This window comes from Pan paniscus, chromosome 7 (genome assembly GCF_029289425.2).
Source record: "Pan paniscus chromosome 7, NHGRI_mPanPan1-v2.0_pri, whole genome shotgun sequence".
NCBI classification, from domain to species: domain Eukaryota; kingdom Metazoa; phylum Chordata; class Mammalia; order Primates; family Hominidae; genus Pan; species Pan paniscus.
Window position 1 is genome coordinate 162,088,239 of NC_073256.2, and position 24,299 is coordinate 162,112,537.

At 52.2% G+C, this 24,299-nt stretch overlaps 1 protein-coding gene across 4 annotated transcripts in view; it reads right to left on the minus strand.

The window, feature by feature from the left end:
- Nucleotides 1–24,299, minus strand: part of ARHGAP39 (Rho GTPase activating protein 39) — a 150,004-nt gene that overhangs the window by 66,891 nt on the left and 58,814 nt on the right. For 2 of the 4 annotated variants that reach the window (XM_034966940.4, XM_034966942.4), the window contains exon 2: nt 4,584–4,744. In XM_034966940.4, the coding sequence (XP_034822831.1) occupies nt 4,584–4,663 (80 nt within the window). In that variant the 5' untranslated portion in view covers nt 4,664–4,744. Of the gene's footprint in view, nt 1–4,583; nt 4,745–7,506; nt 7,813–12,170; nt 15,775–22,443; nt 23,264–24,299 lie in introns of those variants that run through there. The other 2 variants (XM_008972727.5, XM_034966941.3) reach the window with 2 other exon arrangements.

Sequence of the window (24,299 nt, forward strand, 5' to 3'; positions counted from 1 at the left end):
AATGAAGAAAAGAGAAAGAGCTAATCCAAACAACTTAGAAACACAGGATGAGCCAGTGTCGCATTCCTGGGAGACACGCGCACATGAGGGAATGCAAATGAACCCTGGCTTTTTTTAGTGCATATATTTTTGTAGTGGAATGGGTGAAGCAATTCTGAACCAATTTTAGATGAATTATCAGATGAGCAAGTGAGTAAACACACTGGTGTTCTTGGGAGCCAGGGAAGAAGAGATGTGACGGAAGAGGGGACCACAGAGCAACTCTCTGTGGGAGGGACGGGACTGGGGCACCGTGTGCGCTCAGCATTTCTAGGAGGCGTTTGTGCGCGTGGAGGCATGCGTGCATGTTCGTGTACCTGTGTGCGTGTGCATGGAGGCATGTGTGCGCACTTGTGTACCTACGTGTGCGTGGAGGCATGTGTGCGAGCTCATGTACCTACCTGCATGTGTGTGTGCGTGGAGGCGTGTGTGCGCACTTGTGTACCTACCTGCATGTGCGTGTGTGTGGGGGGCATGTGTGCGAGCTCGTGTACCTACCTGCGTGTGCGTGTGCGTGGGGGTGTCTGTGCACTCCTGTACCCACCTGTGTGCGCGTGTGCGTGGGGGCATGTGTGCACTCCTGTACCCACCTGCGTGTGCGTGTGCGTGGGGGCGTGCGTGCGCTCCTGTACCCACCTGCGTGCGCGTGTGCGTGGGGGCGTGCGTGCGCTCCTGTACCCACCTGTGTGTGCGTGGGGGCGTGTGCACTCTACCCACCTACGTGTGCGTGTGCGTGGGGGCGTGCGTGCGCTTCTGTACCCACCTACGTGTGCGTGTGCATGGGGGTGTGCGTGCACGCTCCTGTACCCACCTGCGTGTGCATGGGGGCGTGTGTGCGCTCCTGTACCCACCTGCGTGCGCGAGTGCGTGGGGGCGTGCGTGCACTCCTGTACCCACCTACGTGCGCGTGTGCGTGGGGGCGTGCGTGCGCTCCTGTACCCACCTACGTGCGCATGTGCGTGGGGGCGTGCGTGCGAGCTCATATACCCACCTGCGTGCGCATGTGGAGGCGTGCTTGCGAGCTCGTGTACCCACCTGCGTGTGCGTGTGTGTGGAGGCGTGCGTGCGCACTTGTGTACCTACCTGCATGTGCGTGCGCGTGTGGAGGCGTGCGTGTGAGCTCGTGTACCTACCTGCGTGTGCGTGGAGGCGTGCATGAGCTCATGTACCTACCTGTGTGTGTGGACGCGTGTGTGCACACTTGTGTACATACCTGCGTGTGCGTGGAGGCGTGTGTGTGCACTTTTGTACCTACCTGCGTGTGTGTGGAGGTGTGCATGCACACTTGTGTACCTACCTGAGTGTGCGTGTTCATGGAGGCGTGTATGCGCACTTGGGTATCTACCTGCGTCTGCGTGGAGGTGTGCGTGCACACTTGGGTACCTACCTGCGTGTGCATGGAGGCGTGCATGTGCACTTGTGCACCTGAGTGTGCATGTTCGTGGAGGCGTGCGTGTGCACTTGTGTACCTGCGTGTGCGTGGAGGCGTGCGTGTGCACTTGTGTACCTACCTGAGTGTGCGTGTTCGTGGAGGCGTGCATGCGCACTTGGGTACCTACCTGCGTGTGTGTGGAGGCGTGCGTGTGCACTAGTGTACCTGAGTGTGCGTGTTCGTGGAGGTGTGCGTGCGCACTTGGGTACCTACCTGCGTGTGCGTGGAGGCATGCGTGTGCACTTGTGTACCTGAGTGTGCATGTGCGTGGAGGCGTGCATGTGCACTTGTGTACCTACCTGCATGTGCGTGGAGGCGTGCGTGCGCACTTGTGTACCTGTGTGCATGTTCGTGGAATTGTGCATGCACACTTGGGTACCTACCTGCATGTGTGGAGGCGTGCGTGTGCACTTGTGTACCTGCGTGTGCGTGGAGGCGTGCGTGTGCACTTGTGTACCTGAGTGTGCGTGTGCATGGAGGCATGCATGTGCACTTGTATACCTGAGTGTGCGTGTTCATGGAGGCGTGCGTGCACACGGGTACCTACCTGCGTGTGCGTGGAGGTGTGCATGCACACTTGTGTACCTACCTGCGTGTGCGTGGAGGCGTGAGTGCGCACTTGTGTACCTACCTGCGTGTGCATGGAGGCATGCGCATGAGCTCGTGTACCTACCTGCGCGTGTGTGTGCGTGGAGGCGTGTGTGTGCTCGTGTACCTGTGTGTGTGCATGGAGGCGTGCGTGCGTGCTCGTGTACCTGTGTGCATGTGCGTGGTGTGTGTGCAAGCTCATGTACCTGTGTGTGTGTGCGTGTGCATGTACCTGCATGTGTGGAGGCATGTGTGCATGCTCGTGAACCTGTGTGTGTACATGTGCATACTCCTGCATAATTTTCTAGTTTTGTGTGCTCAGGCCAAAAAGCACACATCTGTCATCCCAGCACTTTGGGAGGCCGAGGCAGGCAGATCACGAGCTCAGGAGTTCAAGACCAGCCTGACCAACATGGTGAAACCCCATCTCTAGTAAAAATACAAAAAATTAGCCGGGCGTGGTGGTGCGCACCTGTAATCCCAGCTACTCAGGAGGCTGAGGCAGAAGAAATGCTTCAACCCGGGAGGCGGAGCTTGCAGTGAGCTGAGATCACGCCACTGCACTCCAGCCTGGGCGACAAAGCGAGACTCCATCAAAAAAAAAAAAAAAAAGAGGCCAAAAAGCAAAAAGCAAATACACTGCAGTAGCACTGAATGTTCTAAGAACCCAGACCTTGTTCTCTAAGACCAGTATTCCCTAAAAGGAACCGGCACTCCCTAGACAAACAGCTGATTCCAAGGCTGAGCAGGGCAGCTGTGCCAGGAGGAAGCTAGCACTTGCAGGAATGAGGACGTCAGGGACACAGGATCCAGTGAGACGCTTAGGGGCCTATCTGGGCGCTTATGCACCAAGCCAGTGAAGAGCAAGCGCAATATCAACCCCGAAAAAACCCAACAGAGCTCACAGCCCACATCAGCGAACAAACGAATGAAGAACGAACAAACGAATGAACAAGGAGACAGCAGGACTCCTGCTCAGGTCAAGGCAGAGTGCGGATCGCAACTGTGGAAGGTGCACAGAGTCCCGGAAAGACCAACCACACAGGGAGGCACAAAGCACCAGACACGGAGCCAGGCCCAGAGCGCCCAGAGGTGGCCGGGAGGCAGCAGCTGCACCTCGGGGGGTGCGGGCGAGGCCTCTGTCGGGGTCAGAGGTCATGTTGCCAGGTGAGGGGCAGATGGACAGCAGTGTCTGCAGATGCGGGGCCCGGGAGGACCCAACACCACCTGTATGGCATCCTCCTGAAAAACTGTCAGACAAACCCAAACCAAGGAACTCTCTATTTTACTTTATTTACTGTGACACGGGGGTCTCACGCTGTCGCTCAGGCCAGAGTGCAGTGGTGTGATCTCAGCTCACTGCAGCCTAAACCTCTTGGGCTCAAGGGATCTCCTCACCTCAGCCTCCCGAGTAGCTGAGACCATAGGCATCTGCCACCACATCTGGCTAATTTTTGTATTTTTTGTAGAGATGGGGTCTCACTAGGTTGCCCAGGCTGGGATGATCTGTTTTAAATAGGGTGACTATTACCTTAAAAATATCAATGTGACAAAAGGCAGAGAAAAGCTGTGGAATTCTTCCAGATTAAAAAAGGCCAAGGAGAGAGAGGCAGTCAGGGGCAGAGCTGACCTGGAGGCATGGGACGCTGGCTGAGACGGGATAGGGCCAGATTTACTTGTGGTAACAAGTGTCCTGGGCTACCTGGAAGACGTCCTGAGGGAGCTCACGCTCTCACACCGCCACCCCGAAAAGCATTCAGAGGCGACGGGAGCAAGCGTCCTGGGCTACCTGGAAGACATCCTGAGGGAGCTCACACTCTCACACTGCCACCCCCAAAAGCATTCAGAGGCGACGGGAGCAATGCTAGCCACAGGGTCTCTGGGCAAGGGCACTCGAGCGCTCATGGGGCTGTTCTTATTCTTGTAACTTTTCTGGAAGCATGAAATTATTTCCAAATAAAAGCCTAGAAATCAGGGCAGAGCAGTGGCTCACGTCTGTGATCCTGGCACTTTGGGAGGCCTTGGCCTCCCAAAAGGATCGCTTGAGCCCAGGAGTTTGAGACCAGCCCGAGCAACAGACCTCATCTTTACAAAAAATTAGAAAAATCAGCTAGACATGGTGGTGCACACCTGCAGTCCCAGCTACTTGGGAGGTGAGGTGGGAGGACTGCTTTAGCCTAGGAGTTCAAGGCTGCAGTGAGCTATGATGGCACCACTGCACTGCAGCCTGGACAACAGAGTGAGACCCCGTCTCCTCAAGAAATAAATCAGTGAATAAATTAGAAAGTCAAAAATTAGAGAAAAACGACGAATCACGGCGACCCGCATCTGCAGGTACGCGGGCCACGGCCCTGAGGGCTGCGCTGTGCACAGGTGGCATTGGCCATCCAGGCCTTGGGAAGAGCCAGCGACGAATCCATTCTCCACGGAGAATCCTGCATGCACACTGCTTTCTCTGCAGGAAGAAAGCAGTTCCACCCACTCGTGAGGCCCGGGCAGCTCCGCAGGTGGGTCGGCTCCTTACCGAGTGCTCGACCCTGGAATCCTCGACTCCGGCAGGTCGACATTATGGCTCCTGCACTCGTAGTCCTGCGTCTGGGACATCGCTGTCTGCTTCCTCGCCCACGTGGACAGACGTCAGGGCATCATCCGCACAACGCCAGCATCAGACGGGAAGGTGCCGCACTGCAAGAGGGGAGAAGCAACAGTGCTGATCTGGAAGACGCCTCACCACACCAACCACCCGGCCCAGCCCACCGCCGCAGACTGGCCGGGCAGGATGACGATGGACTCCACGGCACCCGTGAGCCGACCCCGGGCAGCCAACCCCACTCCTCAGTGCTCCTGATGCCTGGCCCTGCGTTGCAGCGAAGCCTGGCCAGCCCCACATGCAGCAGGGAGGCTGTGCCCACCAGCCAGGATCCCCCCCATGCCAGTCTGAGACACCAGCCCCACTCCATGATGGGCCGGGGCAGGCACAAGCCAAGCATGGGGGGACTGCGGGACCGCAGGACTGGAGGACTGGGAGGAGGGCGAACAGGAGGACACAGGACCTGCTCCGCCCTCTCTCAGTCCCACATCTGAGACTCAGTGTCCCCAGCTGTCCACACAGGCGACACTCGCCGGCAGTCACTGGGGAAGGACACAGGGCCACACGTGTAGCACAAGGGCACTCAGGAGCAATCCATGTTCACACGGACCACCTGACTTCCAACAACAATGCTGTGTTCACCAGGTGTACAGTCCATCCTTGAAAAACACGGGTCTGAGCCAGGAGGGCCACATATACATGGATTTTCTTCCTCCTCTGCCTCCCCTGAGACAGCACAACCAACCCCCTTCCTCTTCCTTCTCCTCGGCCTACTCAATGTGAACGCGACGAGGATGAAGATCTTTAGGATGATCCACTTCCACGTAATGACAGTAAATATGTGTTCTCTTCCTTATTATTTTCTTACTACCATTTTCTTTTCTGACTTTATAGGAAGAGTATAGTAGATATTACGATAGCATACAAAATGCACGTGAATTGACTGTTGTTATCCGAAGGCTTCCCATCAACAGCAGGCTGTTTGTAGTTAAGAGAAGGAGGAGAAGAAGGAGGAGGAGGAGGAGGAGGAGGAGGAGGAGGAGGAGGAGGAGGAGGAGGAGGAGGAGGAGGAGGAGGAGGAGGAGGAGGAGGAGGAGGAGGAGGTGACAGTGGAGGAGGTGACTGCGGAGGAGGAGGAGGAGACTGCGGAGGAGGAGGAGGAAAGTAAGACATGGGTTTTTGACCACCTGGTGGGGGTCAGTGCCCCTAAACCCTGAGTTGTTCAAGGGTCAAGTGTGAAAAAAATGAACCTTGACCTCTACCTCATCCAATCTCGTACGTAAAACTTAGTTCTAGATGCACTGTAGGTCTAAATGTTAAAAGTAAAATAATAAGGCTTTTGGAAAGAAATGTAGGAGAAAATCTTTGTGGCCTTACAGTAGGCACAAATATCTTAATTGGACACACACAAAAAACAATGCACAAAAGAAAAATTAACAAATTGGACTATAGTAAAATTAAGAACATCTGTTTATCAAGAAACTATTAAGCAAAAAAAAAAAAAAAACAAAAAAAAACCCCACATCCTAAGTGGGAGATATTTGCTACAGAGAACATGTGTAATGTGTGTGTGTAATCTGACAAAGGGCCACATCAGACATATTAAAAACTCCTACCAATAAGTAAGGAAATCAGCCGAGTGTGGTGGAGCGTGGCTATGGTCCCAGCTACACGGGAGGAAGAGGAGGGAGGATCCCGCCACTGCGCTCCAGCCTGGGCGACAGAGCGAGACATTGTCTCAAAAAAAAGAAAAAAAAGCCAGACACAACTGAATGCACAGAGTACAGTTGCCTTTCCTGAGGTTCAAGGTCAGGCAAAAGCAGCCTCTGCTGTTAGAAATCAGAACCCATGGCCTCTGGCCCGGGTGGTGACGGGGAGGGACCCACGGCTGTATGGCTGCTCCTAGCCTTGGTGCCACTTTGCCTGCAGCACTGGCTTATAGAAGCCACAGGGCCTCACATGTGCCGCTACACTCCGACAGTCTGCCGAACCGTGGTGGGCACTGCTGTGGTGGGCACCTGTCTTCTTGCTCCCGGATGCCCCAGCTGGTATCAGTACAGCCCCCACCCCGCCCCCCAGGAGAGGCCATTCCATAGATACTAGCTGTGCTAATTCAAGGGGAAATAAAAAAGACTCAAGCCCCAGAAGAGAGCACAGCAGGTGACGGGAAGGGACACTGCAGGCCAATTGGAAACTTTCTCCAAGTCCCAGACAGATTGTGGGGCCACAAATCCTACCTACACTCACGCCGCTCACAAGCGGGGTAACCACCTCCTTAGAGGAAATGCGCTTTCCGCCACTCAAATCTCCACACAACTATTTATTTTAATGCTTGGGACTGCTACGAATGCTATTTTTAAAAATGAAACTCAGGCCGGGCGCGGTGGCTCATGCCTATAATCCCAGCACTTTGGGAGGCCGAGGCGGGTGGATCATTTGAGGTCGGGGGTTCAAGACCAGCCTAGCCAACACAGCAAAACCCCATCTCTACTAAAAGTACAAAAATTAGCCAGGCGTGGCAGCATGTGCCCGAAATCCCAGCTACGCAGGAGGCTGAGGCAGGAGAATCACCTGAACCTGGGAGGCTGAGGTTGCAGTGAGCCGGGATCGTGCCACTGCACTCCAGCCTGGGCGACAGAGCAAGACTCTGTCTCAAAAAAAAAAAAAAAAAAGGAAAAAGAAGAAGAAATGAAACTCAAATATTTTTAATTTCTTGTTTGAGAGGAAACAGGTGACCTGCTCGCACAGCTTCAATCTTTTTGAGAAGTAAAACAGCAGTATCAGTGAAGTTCTAAAAAGCTAAAATGCATCCACCACAGCCTGAGAGCCACCTTGACCAACCCCTTCCCCTATGCACCTGCTTTCCATCCTCAGTCCATCCTTCCATCATGGGTTCCAACATGCTCACCGACCTCCTTGTCCTCTTAGACTCAACTCAGGCGTCACCTCTCAGGAAGCTTCCTCCCATCTGGGACCCCACGCCACAGTGAGTCCAAATGCACCGGGTCTGCAATCAGGCACTGCGAGTCCCCAAACTCTGCTTTTCATTGTTGAAGTTGTTTTAATTATTCCAGGTCCTTTGCATTTCTATATAAATTTCAGGATCAGCTTCTCGATTTCTACAAAATAGCCTGCTGGGATTTTGATTGCAGTTGTGTTGAATCTATCGATGAGTAAGAGGAAAACCAACATCTCACCTACATTAAATCTGATCTGGGGGCAAAACATCTCTATCTAGTTGGGTCTACTTTCTTTCAGCAACATTTTATAGTTTTTAGTGTACAAATCTTGCACATATTAGTTAAGTCACCGTAAGCATTTCATATTTATAATACTAACAAAATTTCCAATTTTTTGTTGCTAATACGGAAAAAAAGTTATTTGTTTTTACAATTTGATCTTGTAACCTTGATAAACTCACTTATTAGTTCTAATTGTTTTTCACAGATTTATTATGTTTTCTGCAGAGATGATCATGTCAACAGTGAATAAAAAGTTTTACTTCTTCCTTTCCAAACTAGATCCTTTTATTTATTTTTCTTGCATAATTGCACTGGGAAGAACCTGCAGTATTATTACTGAACACAATTAGTAAGAGTGAACATATGTGCCTTCCTCCTAATCTCCGGGAAAGCATCCAGTCTTTTACCATTAAGTATGATGTTGACTGTAACTTTTTCATGAATGTCTTTTGTATTTTTAGTTTGTCAAGTTATTTTTTAAATCAGGAATGGATGTTGGATTTTGTAAAATACTTTTACTGTATCTATTGAAATGATCACATGGTTTCTCTTTAGTTCGGTAATAGCTGGATTCCATCAATTAATCTTCTATTCTTAAACCAATTACGTATTCCTTGTATAAATGCCAATTGGTCACGATGTATTGTCCTTTTTTTTTTTTTTTTTTTTTTTTTTTTTGAGACGGAGTCTCAGTCTGTTGCCCAGGCTGGAGGGCAGTGGCATGATCTCGGCTGACTGCAACCTCCACCTCCCAGGTTCAAGCAATTCTCCTGCCTCAGCCTCCCAAGTAGGTGGGATTATAGGCACCCACCACCATGCCCAGCTAATTTTTTTGTATATTTGGTAGAGACGGGGTTTCATTATGTTGGCCAGGCTGGTCTTGAATTCCTGGCCTCATGATCCACCGCCTCGGCCTCCCAAAGTTGTTGGGATTACAGGCGTGAGCCACCGCACCCGGCCATATTGTCCTTTTTATATATTCTCAAATGGGATTGGCTAAAATTTTGTTAAGAATTTTTACATCCATATTCATATTCATTTTTGCATCTATTTTCTTCTTGTAACATCTTTGGTTTTGCTATCAGAGTAATACCAGCATAACAAAATGAGAAGTATTCCCTCCTCTCAAATTCCTGGGCGAGTTTATATAGAATTGCTATTATTTCTTCCTTAAATGTGTGGCAGAGATTCCAGTGAAGCCAGATGGGCATGTAGTTTCTTTGTGGGAAGGTTTTCAATTACACATTGAATCTATTTAATAGATACAGAGCTGAGCAGGCTCTAAAAATTTCTTCTTACGTGAGTATGAATGGTTTGTCTTTCAAGGAACTTGCCCATTTCATATAAAATTAATCACATTTGTTGGCATAAGTTATTATACCATACTATTCCTTTATATCTTCTTAAGAGCAACAGACTCTGTAGCTATGCCACAACTTTCATTTTTGACATTGATATAAAAATGTCTTGCTTTTTTTCACTTTTCTGGCTAGAAGCTTATCGATTTTACTGACTGCCTCAAAAAGACAGCTTAATCGTTTTTTTCTATTTTTCTGTTTTCATTAATTTCCACTTTGATCTTTCCTTTCTTTTGCATCCTTTAGACTTAATTTGCTTTCCTTTTTCTAATTTCCTAAGCTAGAAGCAGAGTTCAGTGATTTGTACATTTAAAAAAAAAATTTAGGGCCAGGCGTGGTGGCCCACACCTGTAATCCCAGCACTTTGGGAGGCCGAGGCGGGTGGATCACGAGATCAGGAAATCGAGACCATCCTGGCCAATACTGTGAAACCCCATCTCTACTAAAAATACAAAAAAGCTAGCCAGGCATGGTGGCGGGCGCCTGTAGTTCCAGCAACTCGAGAGGCTGAGGCAGGGGAATGGCGTGAACCTGGGAGGCAGAGCTTGCAGTGAGTTGAGATCGCGCCACTGCACTCCAGCCTGGGCGACAGTGAGAGACTCTGTCTCAAAAAAAAAAATTTTTTTTAGGTATTTAGTATTATAAAATACCCCTCTGAGTACAGCTTTCATGATATCCGACAAGTTTTGATATGCTGTATTTTCATTTTCATCCCGTTCAAAGAGTTTTGAGATGGAGTCTCACTCTGTCACCCAGGCTGGAGTGCAGTGGTGGGATCTTGGCTTGCTGCAACCTCCACCTCCCAGGTTCAAGCAATTCTCCTGCCTCAACCTCCCCAGTAGCTGGGATTACAGGCATACGCCACCACACCTGGCTAATTTTTTTGTATTTTTAGTAGAGATGGGGTTTCACCATGTTAGCCAGGCTGGTCTCAAACTCCTGAGACCAAGGGATCCTCCCACCTTTGCCTCCCAAAGTGCTGGGATTACAGGCGTGAGCCATCATGCCCAGCCTCAGAAAGCTTTCTAACCTCTCTTTTGATTTCTTCTTTGACTAATGGAACATATACTCAGTAACTAATCATCTTCCAGATATTTTTTATTGGTTTCTATTTTTCTCAGAGAACATAATTTATATGATTTGAATTTGTTCAAGTTTATTGATGCTTTTTATGGTCCCCTAAAATGGTCTATCCTGGTAAATGTCCTGTGTGCACTGGAAAAGAACGTGCTGCTGGGTGAAGTGCTGTATAAAGCCAATCGGATCAGGCTGGTTGATGGTGCTGATACTAATTTCTGTTCTACTTGTTCTATCCATCACTGAGAAACAGGTCAGGAGAGTCCCAACTACAACTGTGGATTTGTCTACTTCTCTTTGCACTATCAGTTTTTGCTTCATGTATTTTATAGCTCTGTTATTAGGTGCATACACATTTACAGTGTCTTCTTGATGAATGAACTCTTTTATCATGAAGTATCTTTATCCTGGTAGTTTCCTTTGCTCTGAAATCAGTACATTTGATATTATAGTAACTCCGGATTGCTTTACATCAGAGTTAGAATTGTGTAACATTTATCCTTCTTTTACTTATAACCTATTTATTTATTTAAATTTAAAGAGGGTGGCAAGGCACAGTAGCTCATGTCTACAATCCCAGCACTTTGGGAGGCTGAAGCAGGAGGATCCCTTGAGGCCAGGAGTTCAAGACCAGCCTGGGCAACATAGCGAGACCCTGTCTCTACAAAAAAATTAGCCAGACATGGTGGGGTATTCCCAGCTACTCGGGAAGATGAGGCAGGAGAATCGCCTGAATCTGGGAGGCGGAGGTTGCAGTGGGCCGAGATTGCACCATTGTACTCCAACCTGGGTGACAAGAGCAAAACTCCATGTAAAAAAAAAAAAAAAAGGAGGATGAGGCCAGAGGATTCCTTGAACCCAAGAGGTCAAAGTTGCAGTGAGCCACGGCTGCACCACTGCACTCCAGCCAGGGCGACAGAGTGAAGTGAGCCACGGCTGCACCACTGCACTCCAGCCAGGGCGACAGAGTGAGGTGAGCCACGGCTGCACCACTGCACTCCAGCCAGGGCGACAGAGTGAGGTGAGCCACGGCTGCACCACTGCACTCCAGCCAGGGCGACAGAGTGAGGTGAGCCACGGCTGCACCACTGCACTCCAGCCAGGGCGACAGAGTGAGGTGAGCCACGGCTGCACCACTGCACTCCAGCCAGGGCGACAGAGTGAGGTGAGCCACGGCTGCACCACTGCACTCCAGCCAGGGCGACAGAGTGAGGTGAGCCACGGCTGCACCACTGCACTCCAGCCAGGGCGACAGAGTGAGGTGAGCCACGGCTGCACCACTGCACTCCAGCCAGGGCGACAGAGTGAGGTGAGCCACGGCTGCACCACTGCACTCCAGCCAGGGCGACAGAGTGAGGTGAGCCACGGCTGCACCACTGCACTCCAGCCGGGGCAACAGAGTGAGATCCTGTCTCAAAAAAAAAAGGTTTATTTTAGCCCACATATATGTGAGTATTGATTTTTTATGCAATCTGACCATCTTGCTGTGTGTTACCTGTTCTATCTGTTCTCTTTTCCTCTTTTCTGCCTTCTTTGGATTAAGTATTTTATGTGGGTCAACTTTATCTCCACTGTTCACTTATCAGCTGTAATTTGTTGCTTTGCTATTTTAGTAAATGCTTTAGGGTTTATAACATACATCTTTAATTTGTCATACTCTGCCTTCAAGGGCTATTCTACCACTTCAAATATATGCATTTACCATTTTCTTCTCTCCTGGCCTTTTATTTTTGCCATTTTTGTCAAATATTTTATTTCTGTATATGTTATAAATTCCTCTCTGTTACACAGTTACTATTCTTAAACAATTACATTTTAGAGAGATTTAAATATCATGTATTTACCCATGTAGTTACCATTTCCAGTACTCTTCAATTTTCTGTATAGATCCAGACTTCCACATGGTTTTGTTTTCCTTCAGCCTAAAGCATCTGTAACATTTCTTTCAGTGAAGGTCTGCTGGTAATGAACTAGTTCAGCTGTTGTGTGTTTGGAAACATCTTTATGTCACCTTCACTTAAAAGATATTTAGGTATAGAATTCTTGGTGGACAGTTTTTTTTTTTCCCTTTCAGCATCTTAAACACACTACACCATTGTCTTCCCACTTGCATTGTTTCTCATGAGAAATCTGCTGTCATCTGTGTCTTTGTTCCTTCATACACAAAAGGCCTTGCTTTTTTTTTTTTTCTGGCTGCTTTTGAGATTTATCTCTTTGTAACTGGTTTTGAGTAACTTGATGATGATGTGCCTTGTGTGATTTTCTTCATTTCTTGTGCTCAGGGTTCATTAAGATGGTCAGATCATGTGACATGAATCCATTGGTCAACAAAGAAAAAAGAAAGAAAAGATGGTCAGATCTAGGCTTATAGTTTCCATCAAACTGGGAAGCTTTTCAGCTATCATGTCCTCAAACAATTCTTCCGTCCCTGCCTTCCCACTTAGGGACTCCAATCACATAATCGTTAGGCCTCTGAAAGTTGTCCTACAGCTCAATGATGCTCTTGTTTGTTTTAAAGTATTTTTCTTTTCCTTGTTTCAGTTTGGAGAGTGTCTACTGCTTCATCTTTAAGTTCACTAATCTTCTTCTGCAATCTCTGATCTACCATTAATCCCATCCAGCGTATTTTGTACTTGGACATTTTCGTTTCAACTCTAATTTGGATCTTTTAAAATACTTCCATATCTCTACTTAATGTGTTCAGTCTTTCCTGTTGCTCTTTGAACATATGGAATACAGTTATAATAATTACTTTAATAACCTGTCTGCTAACCCTAACATCTATGTCAGTTTTGATGGATTTTTCACTCCAGTATGGGTTCTATTTTCCTGTTTCCTTCCACACCTGATAATCTTTGGTTGGATGCCAGACATTATGAATGTTACCTCTTGGAAAGCTGCATATTTTTTGTGTTCCTGTTACTATTCTTTTTTTATTTTATTTTATTTTTTTTTGAGACGGAGTCTTGCTCTGCCGCCCAGGCTGGAGTGCAATGGCACGATCTCGGCTCACTGCAACCTCCGCCTCCCAGGTTCAAGTGATTCCCCTGCCTCAGCCTCCCAAGTAGCTGGGATTACAGGTGCGTGCCACCATGCCCAGCTAATTTTTGTATTTTCAGTAGAGATGGGGTTTAACCATGTTGGCCAGGCTGGTCTTGAACTCCTGGCCTCAGGTGATCCACCCACCTTGGCCTCCACAAGTGCTGGGATTACAGGTGTGAGCCACCGTGCCTGGCCCGTTACTATTCCTGAGCTTTGTTTTGGCTCCAGATACTTGGAAACTGAAAATGTTGATTCTTGCTTCTGAGATTGTCACACAGCAGCAGAGCAGCATTTATTCTAGGGCTCACTGTTCTCCACTGGGTACGCTACCACATGCCCTGTGAGTTATGAGGTTTCTCAGTCAGCCTGCTGGCAACAGGCACTCTTCTTAGTGTTCTGAGAGCTCTGAGTACTTACTGTTCCCTCTAATCCTTCCAGGTGTTCCCTTACTGTTCCCTCTAATCCTTCCTGGTCTCTGGTAGTCTCCTTATATGAACACAACGATCAGTATGATGTTGAAAAACTAAGAGGAATCCTCAGCCCATCCTTTCATTCCCCATTTCACCCCTTACAAGTCTGGATCGTGGGGGCAGAGGCTCACGCCTATAATCCCAGCACTTTGGGAGACCAAGGTAGGAGGACTGCTTGAGCTCAGGAGTTCGAGACCAGCTGGGCAAGATGGCAAAACCTCACCTCTACCAAAAAATACAATGATTAGCTGGGCGTGGTGGCACACGCCTGTGGTCCCAGCTACTTGAAAGGCTAAGGTGAGAGGATCGCTGACCCCAGAAGGTCGATGCTACAGTGAGCTATGACTGTGGCACTGCGCTCTAGCCTGGGCAACAAAGTGAGACCCCCTTCTCTAAAAATTAGAAAAAAAAAAAAAAAAAAGAGTCTGTATCTTATAGAAAAGTGAAGCACGTGGGCCTTCTGCCTCATCTTGCCAGATGTCTGCCTATACTCAGCTCCCCGGAGACACAACCCCATTCTTTTAAAATACTCATCAATGCTATCTCCAAAAATCCATTCTTGTTAAACAAAAACCCAGCCTGCTGGAGACCTGATATGGCTGTCACTGCTTCCCGTCTGGCCGACACCCTCCTTTGCCATGGCTATTCCTTAGGCCCATTGTGGATTAAATCTTGTTCCCTATTTTTCATTCTCTTTGTTCACTGCAGTGAGTTTCAAGAAGGGAAGCAGAATAAATGAGTCTTTACTCAGCTGTCATTTCCAGAAGGCCCAAGTTCCACTCTCAATGCTGTTTTTAGTTTTCCCGGTTCTGAACAATGAACCCAGTCTCATGCTCTGAAAGCTCGGCTGTGAGCTGGAGACACAAGGCCCCATTCTCCCCGCCCAGTGCCTGGGCCAGGCTGGGCAAAGACACGACCCCAGTGAGCAGGACAGGCACGTCCGGCATTTGCCGCCCCTTCAGCAGCTGTGCTCACCAAGGCTGCCTGCTCCAGGACAGGCCAGGTTGAGGGGTTTAGAGCTGTGACCCAGCCCATCAGCAAGCCATGGAATGGACTTGGGAGATCAGGGCCGGCTTCTTCACCTTTCTGGGAGGGGGAAAGGAGGGGGTCAGGCACACCCCACACAGAAAGGATGGTGCTGGTTGGAGCCACCTGGATGCGCAGAAAAAGAATTTCTTACTGTGGTGTGGCTGCTGCAACATTTGCAAAGCTGCTGCTTGGCCCTGGGGCTGGTGTTACACCTGGCTCCGTCTGCGTGACAAGTTCCTGAGATAGGCAGTCTGGAGGGGCCTCTGTGCCTTTAGGACGCATGGACCTGCCTGGCAGCACAGCCCCTTCCTGGATCCTCTGTGTCCATGGTCAAAAGAGAGACCTGGTCTGTGACCTGGGACAGGCCCCCCACAAAAGGGTCCTGGCTTGTTCATAAATTCTGAATGAGTGTGGCTGTGGGTTGCCCCTGGCTTTAAGAGAGAAATGAGAAAATCCATGGAAGGGCTTTGTAAATGCAGGAAACAGAGGCTCAGGCACTACAAGGGTCAGACCCCTCCTCGGAGCCTGCTTGTGTCCTAGGAGGCCCCCTGGTCAGAGGGTGCTCAGCTACTCCTTTGACCCCCTCCAAGCTGAGCCCCCCAAGCCAACCTCCAGGGTAAGAGATGAGGCTGAGTGTTGCTGACTCTGAGCCACTGCCTCACCCCAGGCCGCCCTAGGCAGCAGCCAGGAGGTGGGGAGGGTAGGGGGAGCCCAAGGGCCATAGGGGCAGCATCCAGGGGCGGCACAGTGGCCTCAGGCAGCAGGACGGGTGCAGGGGGACCTGGGTCCCACGAAGGAGGGCGAGTGCCAGTGGTATCCTGTGGTGCAGGGTATTTTTCTTATTACTCAAATCTCTTTAAAAAATGATTGTTTAAAATCTGGTAAATAAAAATGTCTTCTAATCACTACCATATATGCCCAATGCCCAGTGAATCAATGTTGCCCAGTGAATCAACAAACACTATTTTAAAACAAAACAATGCTGGGCGCAGTGGCTCACACCTGGAATTGCAGCACTTTGGGAGTCCAAAGCAGGAGAATCACTTGAGGTCAGGAGTTTGAGACCAGCCTGGCCAACATTTTTAGTCTCTACTAAAAATACAAAAATTAACTGGGCATGATGGCACATGGCCTGTAGTCCCAGCTACTCGGGAGGTTGAGGCAGGAGAATCACTTGAACTAGGGAGGCGGAGATTGCAGTGAGCAGAGATTGTGCCACTGTACTCTGGCCTGGGCGACAGAGCGAGACTCTGTGTAAAAAAAAAAAAACAACCAAAAAAACAAAAAACACAATTGGGTGATTTCAGAAGTCCTTCTGAATAAAGGTGAATGGTACGAGGGCCTGGCACCTCACGTCTCAAAGGGCTTCTCACCTGTCACTGACTTTGGCAGGCGGGACAAGCGGCACAGCACCAGCAAGAACCAGGAGACCTGAGCACCCAGCGCCGCAAACCAGGAGACCTGAGCACCCAGCGCCACAAACCAGGAGACCCCCCCAGCTCAGCTGGGCATCCTGGGAACACAGCCTTCAGGCTGAGAACCCAGCCTTGGCCCCAGGAGATAAGAAACTGAAAAGACAAAAAAAAAAAAAAAAAAAGGCAGGAGCAGGTGAACTCTGCCAGCCGCACCCGCTCTAGTCTGGTTTTGTGATCTAAAGTGAGGTTTTTGTTCTTTTAATCATGGAATCTTGCCTCTCACCTGGCTTTGTTGGTTGCCTTTCTGTATAGTTTTATGTTTTGCTTTCGTCTTCTGCATTGATTTTAAAAATTCTATTTGTTCTTCCTCTGCCTTTTTTGAGGCAGGGTCTCGCTCTGTCGCCCAGGCTGAACTGCAGTGGTGCAATCAGGGGTCACTGCAGTCTCAACCTCCCGGGCTCAAATGATGCTCCAGCCTCAGTCTCCTGAGAAGCCGGGACCACAGGTGCGAGCCACCACGCCCAGCTAATTTTTGTATTTTTTCTGGAGATGGGGTCTCTCTATGCTGCCCAGGCTGGCCTTGAACTTCTTGGCTCAAGGGATCTGCCTGCCTCGGCCTCCCAAAGTGCTGGGATTCCAGGTATGAGCCACCACGCCTGGCCTCAAATTCTATTTTCAATGGAATAGAGTATTTTAATTTTTATTAGGTGGTTACTGTAACATTTCTCAAAAAATCCTGAGCTCCACCCTTTCAAGAACCCCTCGCCTGCCTGCATGGCAAAGCCCACCCGAGCCCAGTGCCCCTTGTCCCCGCCCTCTCCCAGACTGGGGTCCTGGTGTGGGGCTGGGGCCACACGGGGTCCTGAAAGGGCAGGGCTGGTGCTGAGGGGTCTGTCATGATCACGTCCCGCCTCTTCTTTTCTGCTCAGTAATCTCGCATGAGCTTTTTAAAAAGAATCCACTTCACAGTTTACTGATGTGGAATTTTTGTTTTTGACTGTGTTCGTGGGTAGTTTAATAGGTGATGGGAGAGGAAGCTTCTGGAGGTCACCGTGGACTCTATCCTGAGGCTGTCCACCAGAATGCTGTACCCAGAGACCTGCCTGAGGTGGGGGTTGCTGCCTGCAGAGGTTGTGGTGGGCGCGAGCAGGCAGGCAGAGCCCCGAGGACGCGCCTCAGCCGTGCGCCCTCCATCCCCAGGCCCAGGGCCAGCCTCAGCCACCTCCCCCTCTGCTGGGGCTGCCGCCTGCTCAGCTGGGAGGGAGGTCCCTGAAGAGGCTGGGCGCAGGAAGTGGCTCCCCGCAACATGGCACCTGGTTCTCGCATGGGAGGCGCAGTGCTGGGCTTCCTGGGAGCAAGTCCTGCTGGGGCCTCCCCAGCCCCCGGCACTGGCTACCTCCTCCCGAGGCCCTGTGGCATGGCGTGAGCAGGACCGCGGGCGCACTGCCACCGTGGCGGGCACAGTTGCGCACTGGTGACAGCGGCCTCGTCTGGTTCTTCCCACAACCCTATGAGGCAGGTGTGCTCGTCCTGCAGACGTGGGGCCCCCAGGGCCTGTGGTGATCTCCGTAGCAGTCAAGGCCACAGCCCAGCCTGGTCCACAGCGGACACAGGGAGCAGGACAGGCCCAGAGAGCAGGACAGGCCCAGGCCCCAGGCACGTCACAAGGGCTTCCCGCCCCCACCTCACACTGCCAGAAAGTTCCAGTCATGAGTGGGCAACAGGCGCTTGCTTCCAACGTCCCACGCCGAATCTGGAACAGAGGATGCTCTGTGCCAGCTCCAGACAGGGTCTGCTGGGAAAGCAAGCGGGGAAACAGCATCTGCCTGGGCTGGCGACGCCCGCCATAGACCAGGGTGCCAGAGGCCCCTCGCTCCAAGAAGCGCGGGTCCCCATCCCCGCTCCAGGGCCGGCACGCAGCATGCATGTGGGCCTGTGTGTCCCAGAGGGAGGGTGTGTGCCCGTGTGCGTGTGCGCCCGTGTGCGTGAGCCCGTGTGTCCCTGAGACAGCAGGTATGCTCGTGTGCGCATGAGCTCGTGTGTCCCTGAGAGACCGTTTGTGTGAGCCTGTGTGTCCCTGAGAAAGCGTGTGTGCCTGTGTGCACGTGAGCCTGTGTGTCCGAGACAGCGTGAGTACCCGTGTGTGTGTGAGCCTGTGTGTCCCTGAGAGAGCGTGTGTGTCCGTGTGTGAGCCTGTGTGTCCGAGAGCATGTGTCCGTGCATGAGCCTGTGTACCTGAGAGCACGTATGCCTGCGTGCATGAGAGCTCGTGTGTCCCTGAAAAAGCATATGTGTCCATGTGCGTGTGAGCCTGTGTGTACCTGAGAGAGTGTGTGCCCGTGTGTGTGAGCCTGTGTCCGAGAGAGCGCGTGTGCCCGTGTGTGAGCCTGTGTCCCTGAGTGTGTGTGCCCATGTGTGAGCTTGTGTGTCCGAGAGCGTGTGCCCGTGTGAGTGAGCCTGTGTCCCTGAGAGAGCGTGTGTGCCCGTGTGAGCTTGTGTGTCCCTGAGAGAGCGTGTGTGCCTGTGTGTGAGCTTGTGTGCCCGTGTGTGAGCTTGTGTGTCTCTGAGTGTGTGTGTGCCCGTGTGTGTGTGAGCCTGTACATCCCTGAGAGGGCGTGTGTGCCCGTGTGCGTGTGAGCCTGTGTCGCTGAGAGAGCATGTGTGCCCATGTGCGTGTGAGCCTGTGTCCCTGAGAGCATGTGTGCCTGTGTGCGTGTGAGCCTGTGCATCTGAGACCGTGTGTGCCCATGTGTGAGCCTGTGCGTCCCTGACAGTGTGTGCCCGTGTTTGTGTGCCTGTGCGTCCCTGAGAGCGTGTCTGTGTGTGCCCGAGTGTGCGTTGAGCCTGTGTGTCCCTGAGAGAGCGTGTGTGCCCGTGTGTCCCTGAGCATGTGTGCCCGTGTGCGTGAGCCTGTGTGTCCCTGAGAGAGCGTGTGTGCCTGTGTGTGTGAGCCTGTGTCCCTGAGAAAGCGTGTGTGCCCGTGTCTGTTAGCCTGTGTGTCCAAGGGAGCGTGTGTACCCATGTGTGTGTGAGCCTGTGTCCCTGAGAGCATATATGCCCGTGTGCGTCTAAGCTTGTGTGTCCCTGAGAGCATGTGTGCCCACGTGCGTGAGTATGTGTGTGTGAGTGCATGCCCACTGCTCAAGCAGCCCTGCCATCTGCCGAGTTTGCATCCCTCACAAGAGTGATGGCTCCAAACCCAATTCAGGTCCAGACCGCCCTCTCTGACCCCTGACCCACTGGGCTGCCCTGAGCACCGCCTGTGCCCATCCACCTGCGTCTCCAGGACAGACGCCTATGTGTGAGAAGATGCTGGGACAGGCAGGGACTGTGAGTACAGAAGAGGGGCCATGAGGACCGGCAGGAATCCCTGAGGCCAAGCTCCTGAGGTGGCCACTGTGCCCTCGAGGTGAAGGTGCCGGGAAGGAACTGGGAAACTGAACAGCAACTGGAAAACGCCAGGCACAGACCCGTCCCTTGGCAGCCCCGCTGTCACCAGCCTGTGAAGGCCTGCTTTGCAGGAGGCACATGGTTGGAGGGGGCCAGACTCACCACCCAGAGCCCCAGTTGGCAGCTGTGCTGGTGCTGTCCTAGCCCCCATCACAGGGTGGCCCAAGCCCCAGCCTGCCGCTGCCTGCCCTGTTAGCGTGACATCACATAAACTCTGAGCAGTCCCTGCCTTCAGCCTGGACTCTGCAGGCCAACCAGTGCCCTCTCAGAAGTTGTGCAAAGGGGCAGCAGGCCAGGCCAGCACAAGCTGCATCCTGCCAGGTCTCCCTGATGAGGGCTCTGGGCTCTAGAACAGAAACCGCCCACTTCCCAAGTTTTCCAAGGCCCCCAGGGCTTCCAGGCCAACAGAGGCCCTCAAATGCAGCTTGCCAGTTCCCAGGGGTGGGAAAACCACAAACCCCAGGAAGAGACAGTCCCGTGGCTTCATATCAACACGACAGGGTCCGGAGTCAAGGTGCCACCCAGAGAAGAGGTTCTGAGGCAAGAGGCGGGAAGGGCTGGGGGGCAGGGCCTGGCAGGTGGGAGGAAGACAGTGGTGAATGTAATTGACCACTGGTTAAAAGCTCATGTTGTTGGGAGGCTGAGGCAGGCAGATTGCTTCAGCCCAGAAGTTCAAGACCAGCCTGCGAAACATAGTGAAACCCCATCTCTACGAAAAAATACAAAAATTAGCAGGGCGTGGTGGTGCGCATCCATAGTCCCAGCTACTCAGGAGGCTGAGGTGGGAGGATGGCTTGAGGCACTGAGGTAGAGGCTGCAGTGAGCCAAGATATCGCCACTGCACTCTGCAGCCTGGGCGACAGGAGTGAGACTCTGTCTCAGAAATAAAATAAAACAAAAGCTCATGCTCATGTTCTCCTAAGGGATAAAACTACAGTTTCAGGCAAACAAGATGTGGTCGGCTCAGTGCGGGCCGCACACGCTCAGGTACTCCTCAGAATTGCTGAGTGACTGCGACTTGGGTAGGAAGACTCAGAACGCACAATGTTAAGGGTGACCAAGAAAATAATCAAATCCACCGGAAAAACACAAAGGAGGAGAAACTTTCATTTACCCCACAGAAAGCAGGAAAGAAAAAGAGGAAAGGGACAGACACAGAAAACACACACAAGACTGAGCCCCCCACGGCCTCGGGCCAGCAGCGGGACACAGGCAGACCGCCTCTGCCTCGATGGGGTCTGCACAGGCCCGAGGTGAGGGGTCCCGGGCAAAGCGTGGGGGCCTTGGGGCACCAGAGGAGCGGAGGCTGAGTGGCCAAGGCTGAGGCGAGCTGCCTCTGGGAGGAATCACTTCCAGTTTCTTAACGTAGGTTCCAGAAAAACTTCAGCAACGCCCTCACACCCCCATGGCCGTGTCAGCAGCCCCACCCGCCACAGGCTTCCCTCTGTGAAGCCTCCAGCCAAGTCCAAGGCTAAACCACAACAAGCAGCAGAAGGCACGGCACCTCCCAGATACTCCGGGCTCTGCCACAATGACCCGAGGGCCAGAGCTGTGCCCGGAGCCGCCCTCCCAGGAGAGGAGGCCCAGTCCTGGTGGGAGAAAAACACTCCAGCCTCAGGCGCGAGCCCAGCCCACAGCACCGACAGGAGTCAAAGTATTCAGAGTGGACACTTGCGTTCTGTCAGAGTAAACTATGCAGCTTTGACCAGCCCTTTAATGAACAAACAAGCATTACTACCAGGTAAGATCTATTTTTAAAAACTTTAAAAATCTATCACTGGGTTGGCAAGAACGTTCAGAACCTTAGAGAACAAAACCTAAGTTAAAGCAGGAACCTGGAAAAAGGAAGGCCCCACGCAGGAGGGCCCTGGCCGGCAGCTGGCCTGCGCCCGCTCCTTTCACAGCTTTGCAGAAGTCAGGGGAGAGAGCCTGGGCCAGGCCTGGTTGCTGATCCAGTTACTGCCGGGGGACGCCCCAAGGCTGAGACTGGGAGGGTTTAGGTGAACAAGGAAGAAAGCCACCATCCAGCCCTAGGGGAAGCTCTTATCACAGTCCTGGCCCCACTCGGTCAGGACCCACAGAAACACAACATGCTGCATGCAGGCTGCAACGGGGAGGGCAAGTCCTGTGTGGACGGAGTGCTCAGAATAAAATGTTCCTGGATCTTTGAATCGTTTGAAGGAGGGCAGAAATACTAATTTTAGACTTCAACAAATTAATTCTGCATGTTAGAACATCCAAGGCAACCACTATGAAGCCAAGTGAGCAAATTCCAACCCAGTAGAGAAGAAAAAGAAACAAAAATAATCCAAAAGAAGTCAAGAAACGAAAAAGCAACTGGTCCTCAAGTGACAGAGTACAAGGAAAGATGGTGGAAATAAATTTAAATATAATAATTACAGTAATGTAAATGGACCAATAGTCTAGTTAAGACAAAGACTGTCAGCAAGATTTTAAAGATCTTGGTAAAGATCTATACCCAACACATCTAAAGCGTAAGGGCAGGAAATTCTAAAAGTCAAGAACGGAAGAGACAGAGCTGGTGCGGCTCCATCGAGGCTGGCTCTGTGGAAACAAGGCTTCCGCGACTGGCGAGGCGACCCAACCTGACAGGCGGCCTCGCGGCACAGACACAAAGCAGGCAGACGTGTTCCAGGAGGCACCCGACGTCTGCAGCGACAGAGGAGATGGCACAAGAAGCCTTGCTTTACCTTGCAGGCATGCAGAACGCCGACCCAAGAAACGGAAAACACAGATTCACCATCCAGGGAGTGTCTCTGAAACTGACCACAGAGCAGGGCATGAAGCAACGTCTGGGCAAATGTCAGAGGCCGCAGCACCCAGGCAGGCCTCTGTCAAATGCACCGCCCAGAATCAGGGATGAGAGAGGCCACTGGGCAAGTGAGCACACAGAGCAGACAAAAAGCCTCTCAGAGAAGGACTGGCAGTGAGTGAGGAGCTCTGCACCCGCATCCCTCACTTGTTGGGGTGACAACAGCACGCCAAGTGCAAACAAAGGCCCACGACCATGCTTGGCATCAGCAGCAGCCTTGGGCGTCCCAGCTAAGACCTGGAGAGCTGACGGAGCAGCCTCGTGCTGCAAACAAGCAGGACCCTCCGCCCATCAGAAAGAGCCCAGACCTCACCAGCACGCAGGCCTCCCGAAGAGAAGCTTCCTTACGCTCGTGCTAAATCAGCCAGGAGCCATACGAGGTCGGCCCTGTAAGCCACACCCACCTGCACCTGTGCCTGCCATGTTAGCCCCAGTGACCTGGCCGTGCCGACAGCCATGACAAGCGCCCTTTGCACTAAGTGTAAAGCGTACGTATAGGATATACTTTTGGGCTTGGACAAAACAGGGAATCATTAAATATATAAAATAATCATCATCTCAAGAAATAATTTTATATGAATAGAGAGGAAAGAAGAGGAAGCATGAAATCCACAACTCACTGGGCCTGAGAATGAACTAGAACACATCATTTCTCTCTGATCAATCACACCCCAATCTCCTTCTGAAGACCAGTGACGACTCGCCTGTGTGGCAAGGCTGCCTCTAACCCGCACATCTGCACCAACGTGGCTGCACGAACAGCAAAACCGCAGCAGCCCCTGTCCCGGCGGCCCCCGTTCACGGAGCACCCACTGCACACTGCAGCAGCCCCTGCCCCGGCGGCCCGGTTCACGGAGCACCCACTGCACGGCAGCAGCCCCTGTCCCGGCGGCCCAGTTCACGGAGCACCCACTGCACTGCAGCATCCCTTGTCCCGGCGGCCCGGTTCACGGAGCACCCACTGCACACTGCAGCAGCCCCTGCCCCGGCGGCCCAGTTCACGGAGCACCCACTGCACTGCAGCATCCCTTGTCCCGGCGGCCCGGTTCACGGAGCACCCACTGCACACTGCAGCATCCCCTGCCCCGGCGGCCCGGTTCACGGAGCACCCACTGCACTGCAGCAGCCCCTGCCCCGGCGGCCCCGTTCACGGAGCACCCACTGCACACTGCAGCATCCCCTGTTCCGGCGGCCCGGTTCACGGAGCACCCACTGCACACTGCGGCAGCCCCGCCCCGGCGGCCCCGTTCACGGAGCACCCACTGCACACTGCAGCATCCCCTGTCCCGGCGGCCCGGTTCACAGAGCACCCACTGCACACTGCAGCAGCCCCTGCCCCGGCGGCCCCGTTCACGAAGCACCCACTGCACACTGCAGCATCCCCTGTCCCGGCGGCCCAGTTCACGGAGCACTCACTGTACTGCAGCGCCTCTGCCCCAGCAGCCCCGTTCACGGAGCACCCACTGCACTGCAGCAGGCCCAGCAAAAGCCCTGCCAACACCACCAGCATCTCTTCCTGAGTCCTGACCTCCCCACGTACAAGGTGGACCCCCACGGCCCGTCTCCAAGACCAAGGTCTGCCCTCCTACCGGGGACACGCCCGCGGCTCTGCTGGGCAGCTTCCCTCCCCTCCCCTCCTCGGCTAGAGACCCCTCTCTCTGCAGTTCCCCCTGACACTTGAGTGGGGCTCCCCAGATGTCTGGCCCCAGGAAAGGCACAGCATGGAGGCAGCAG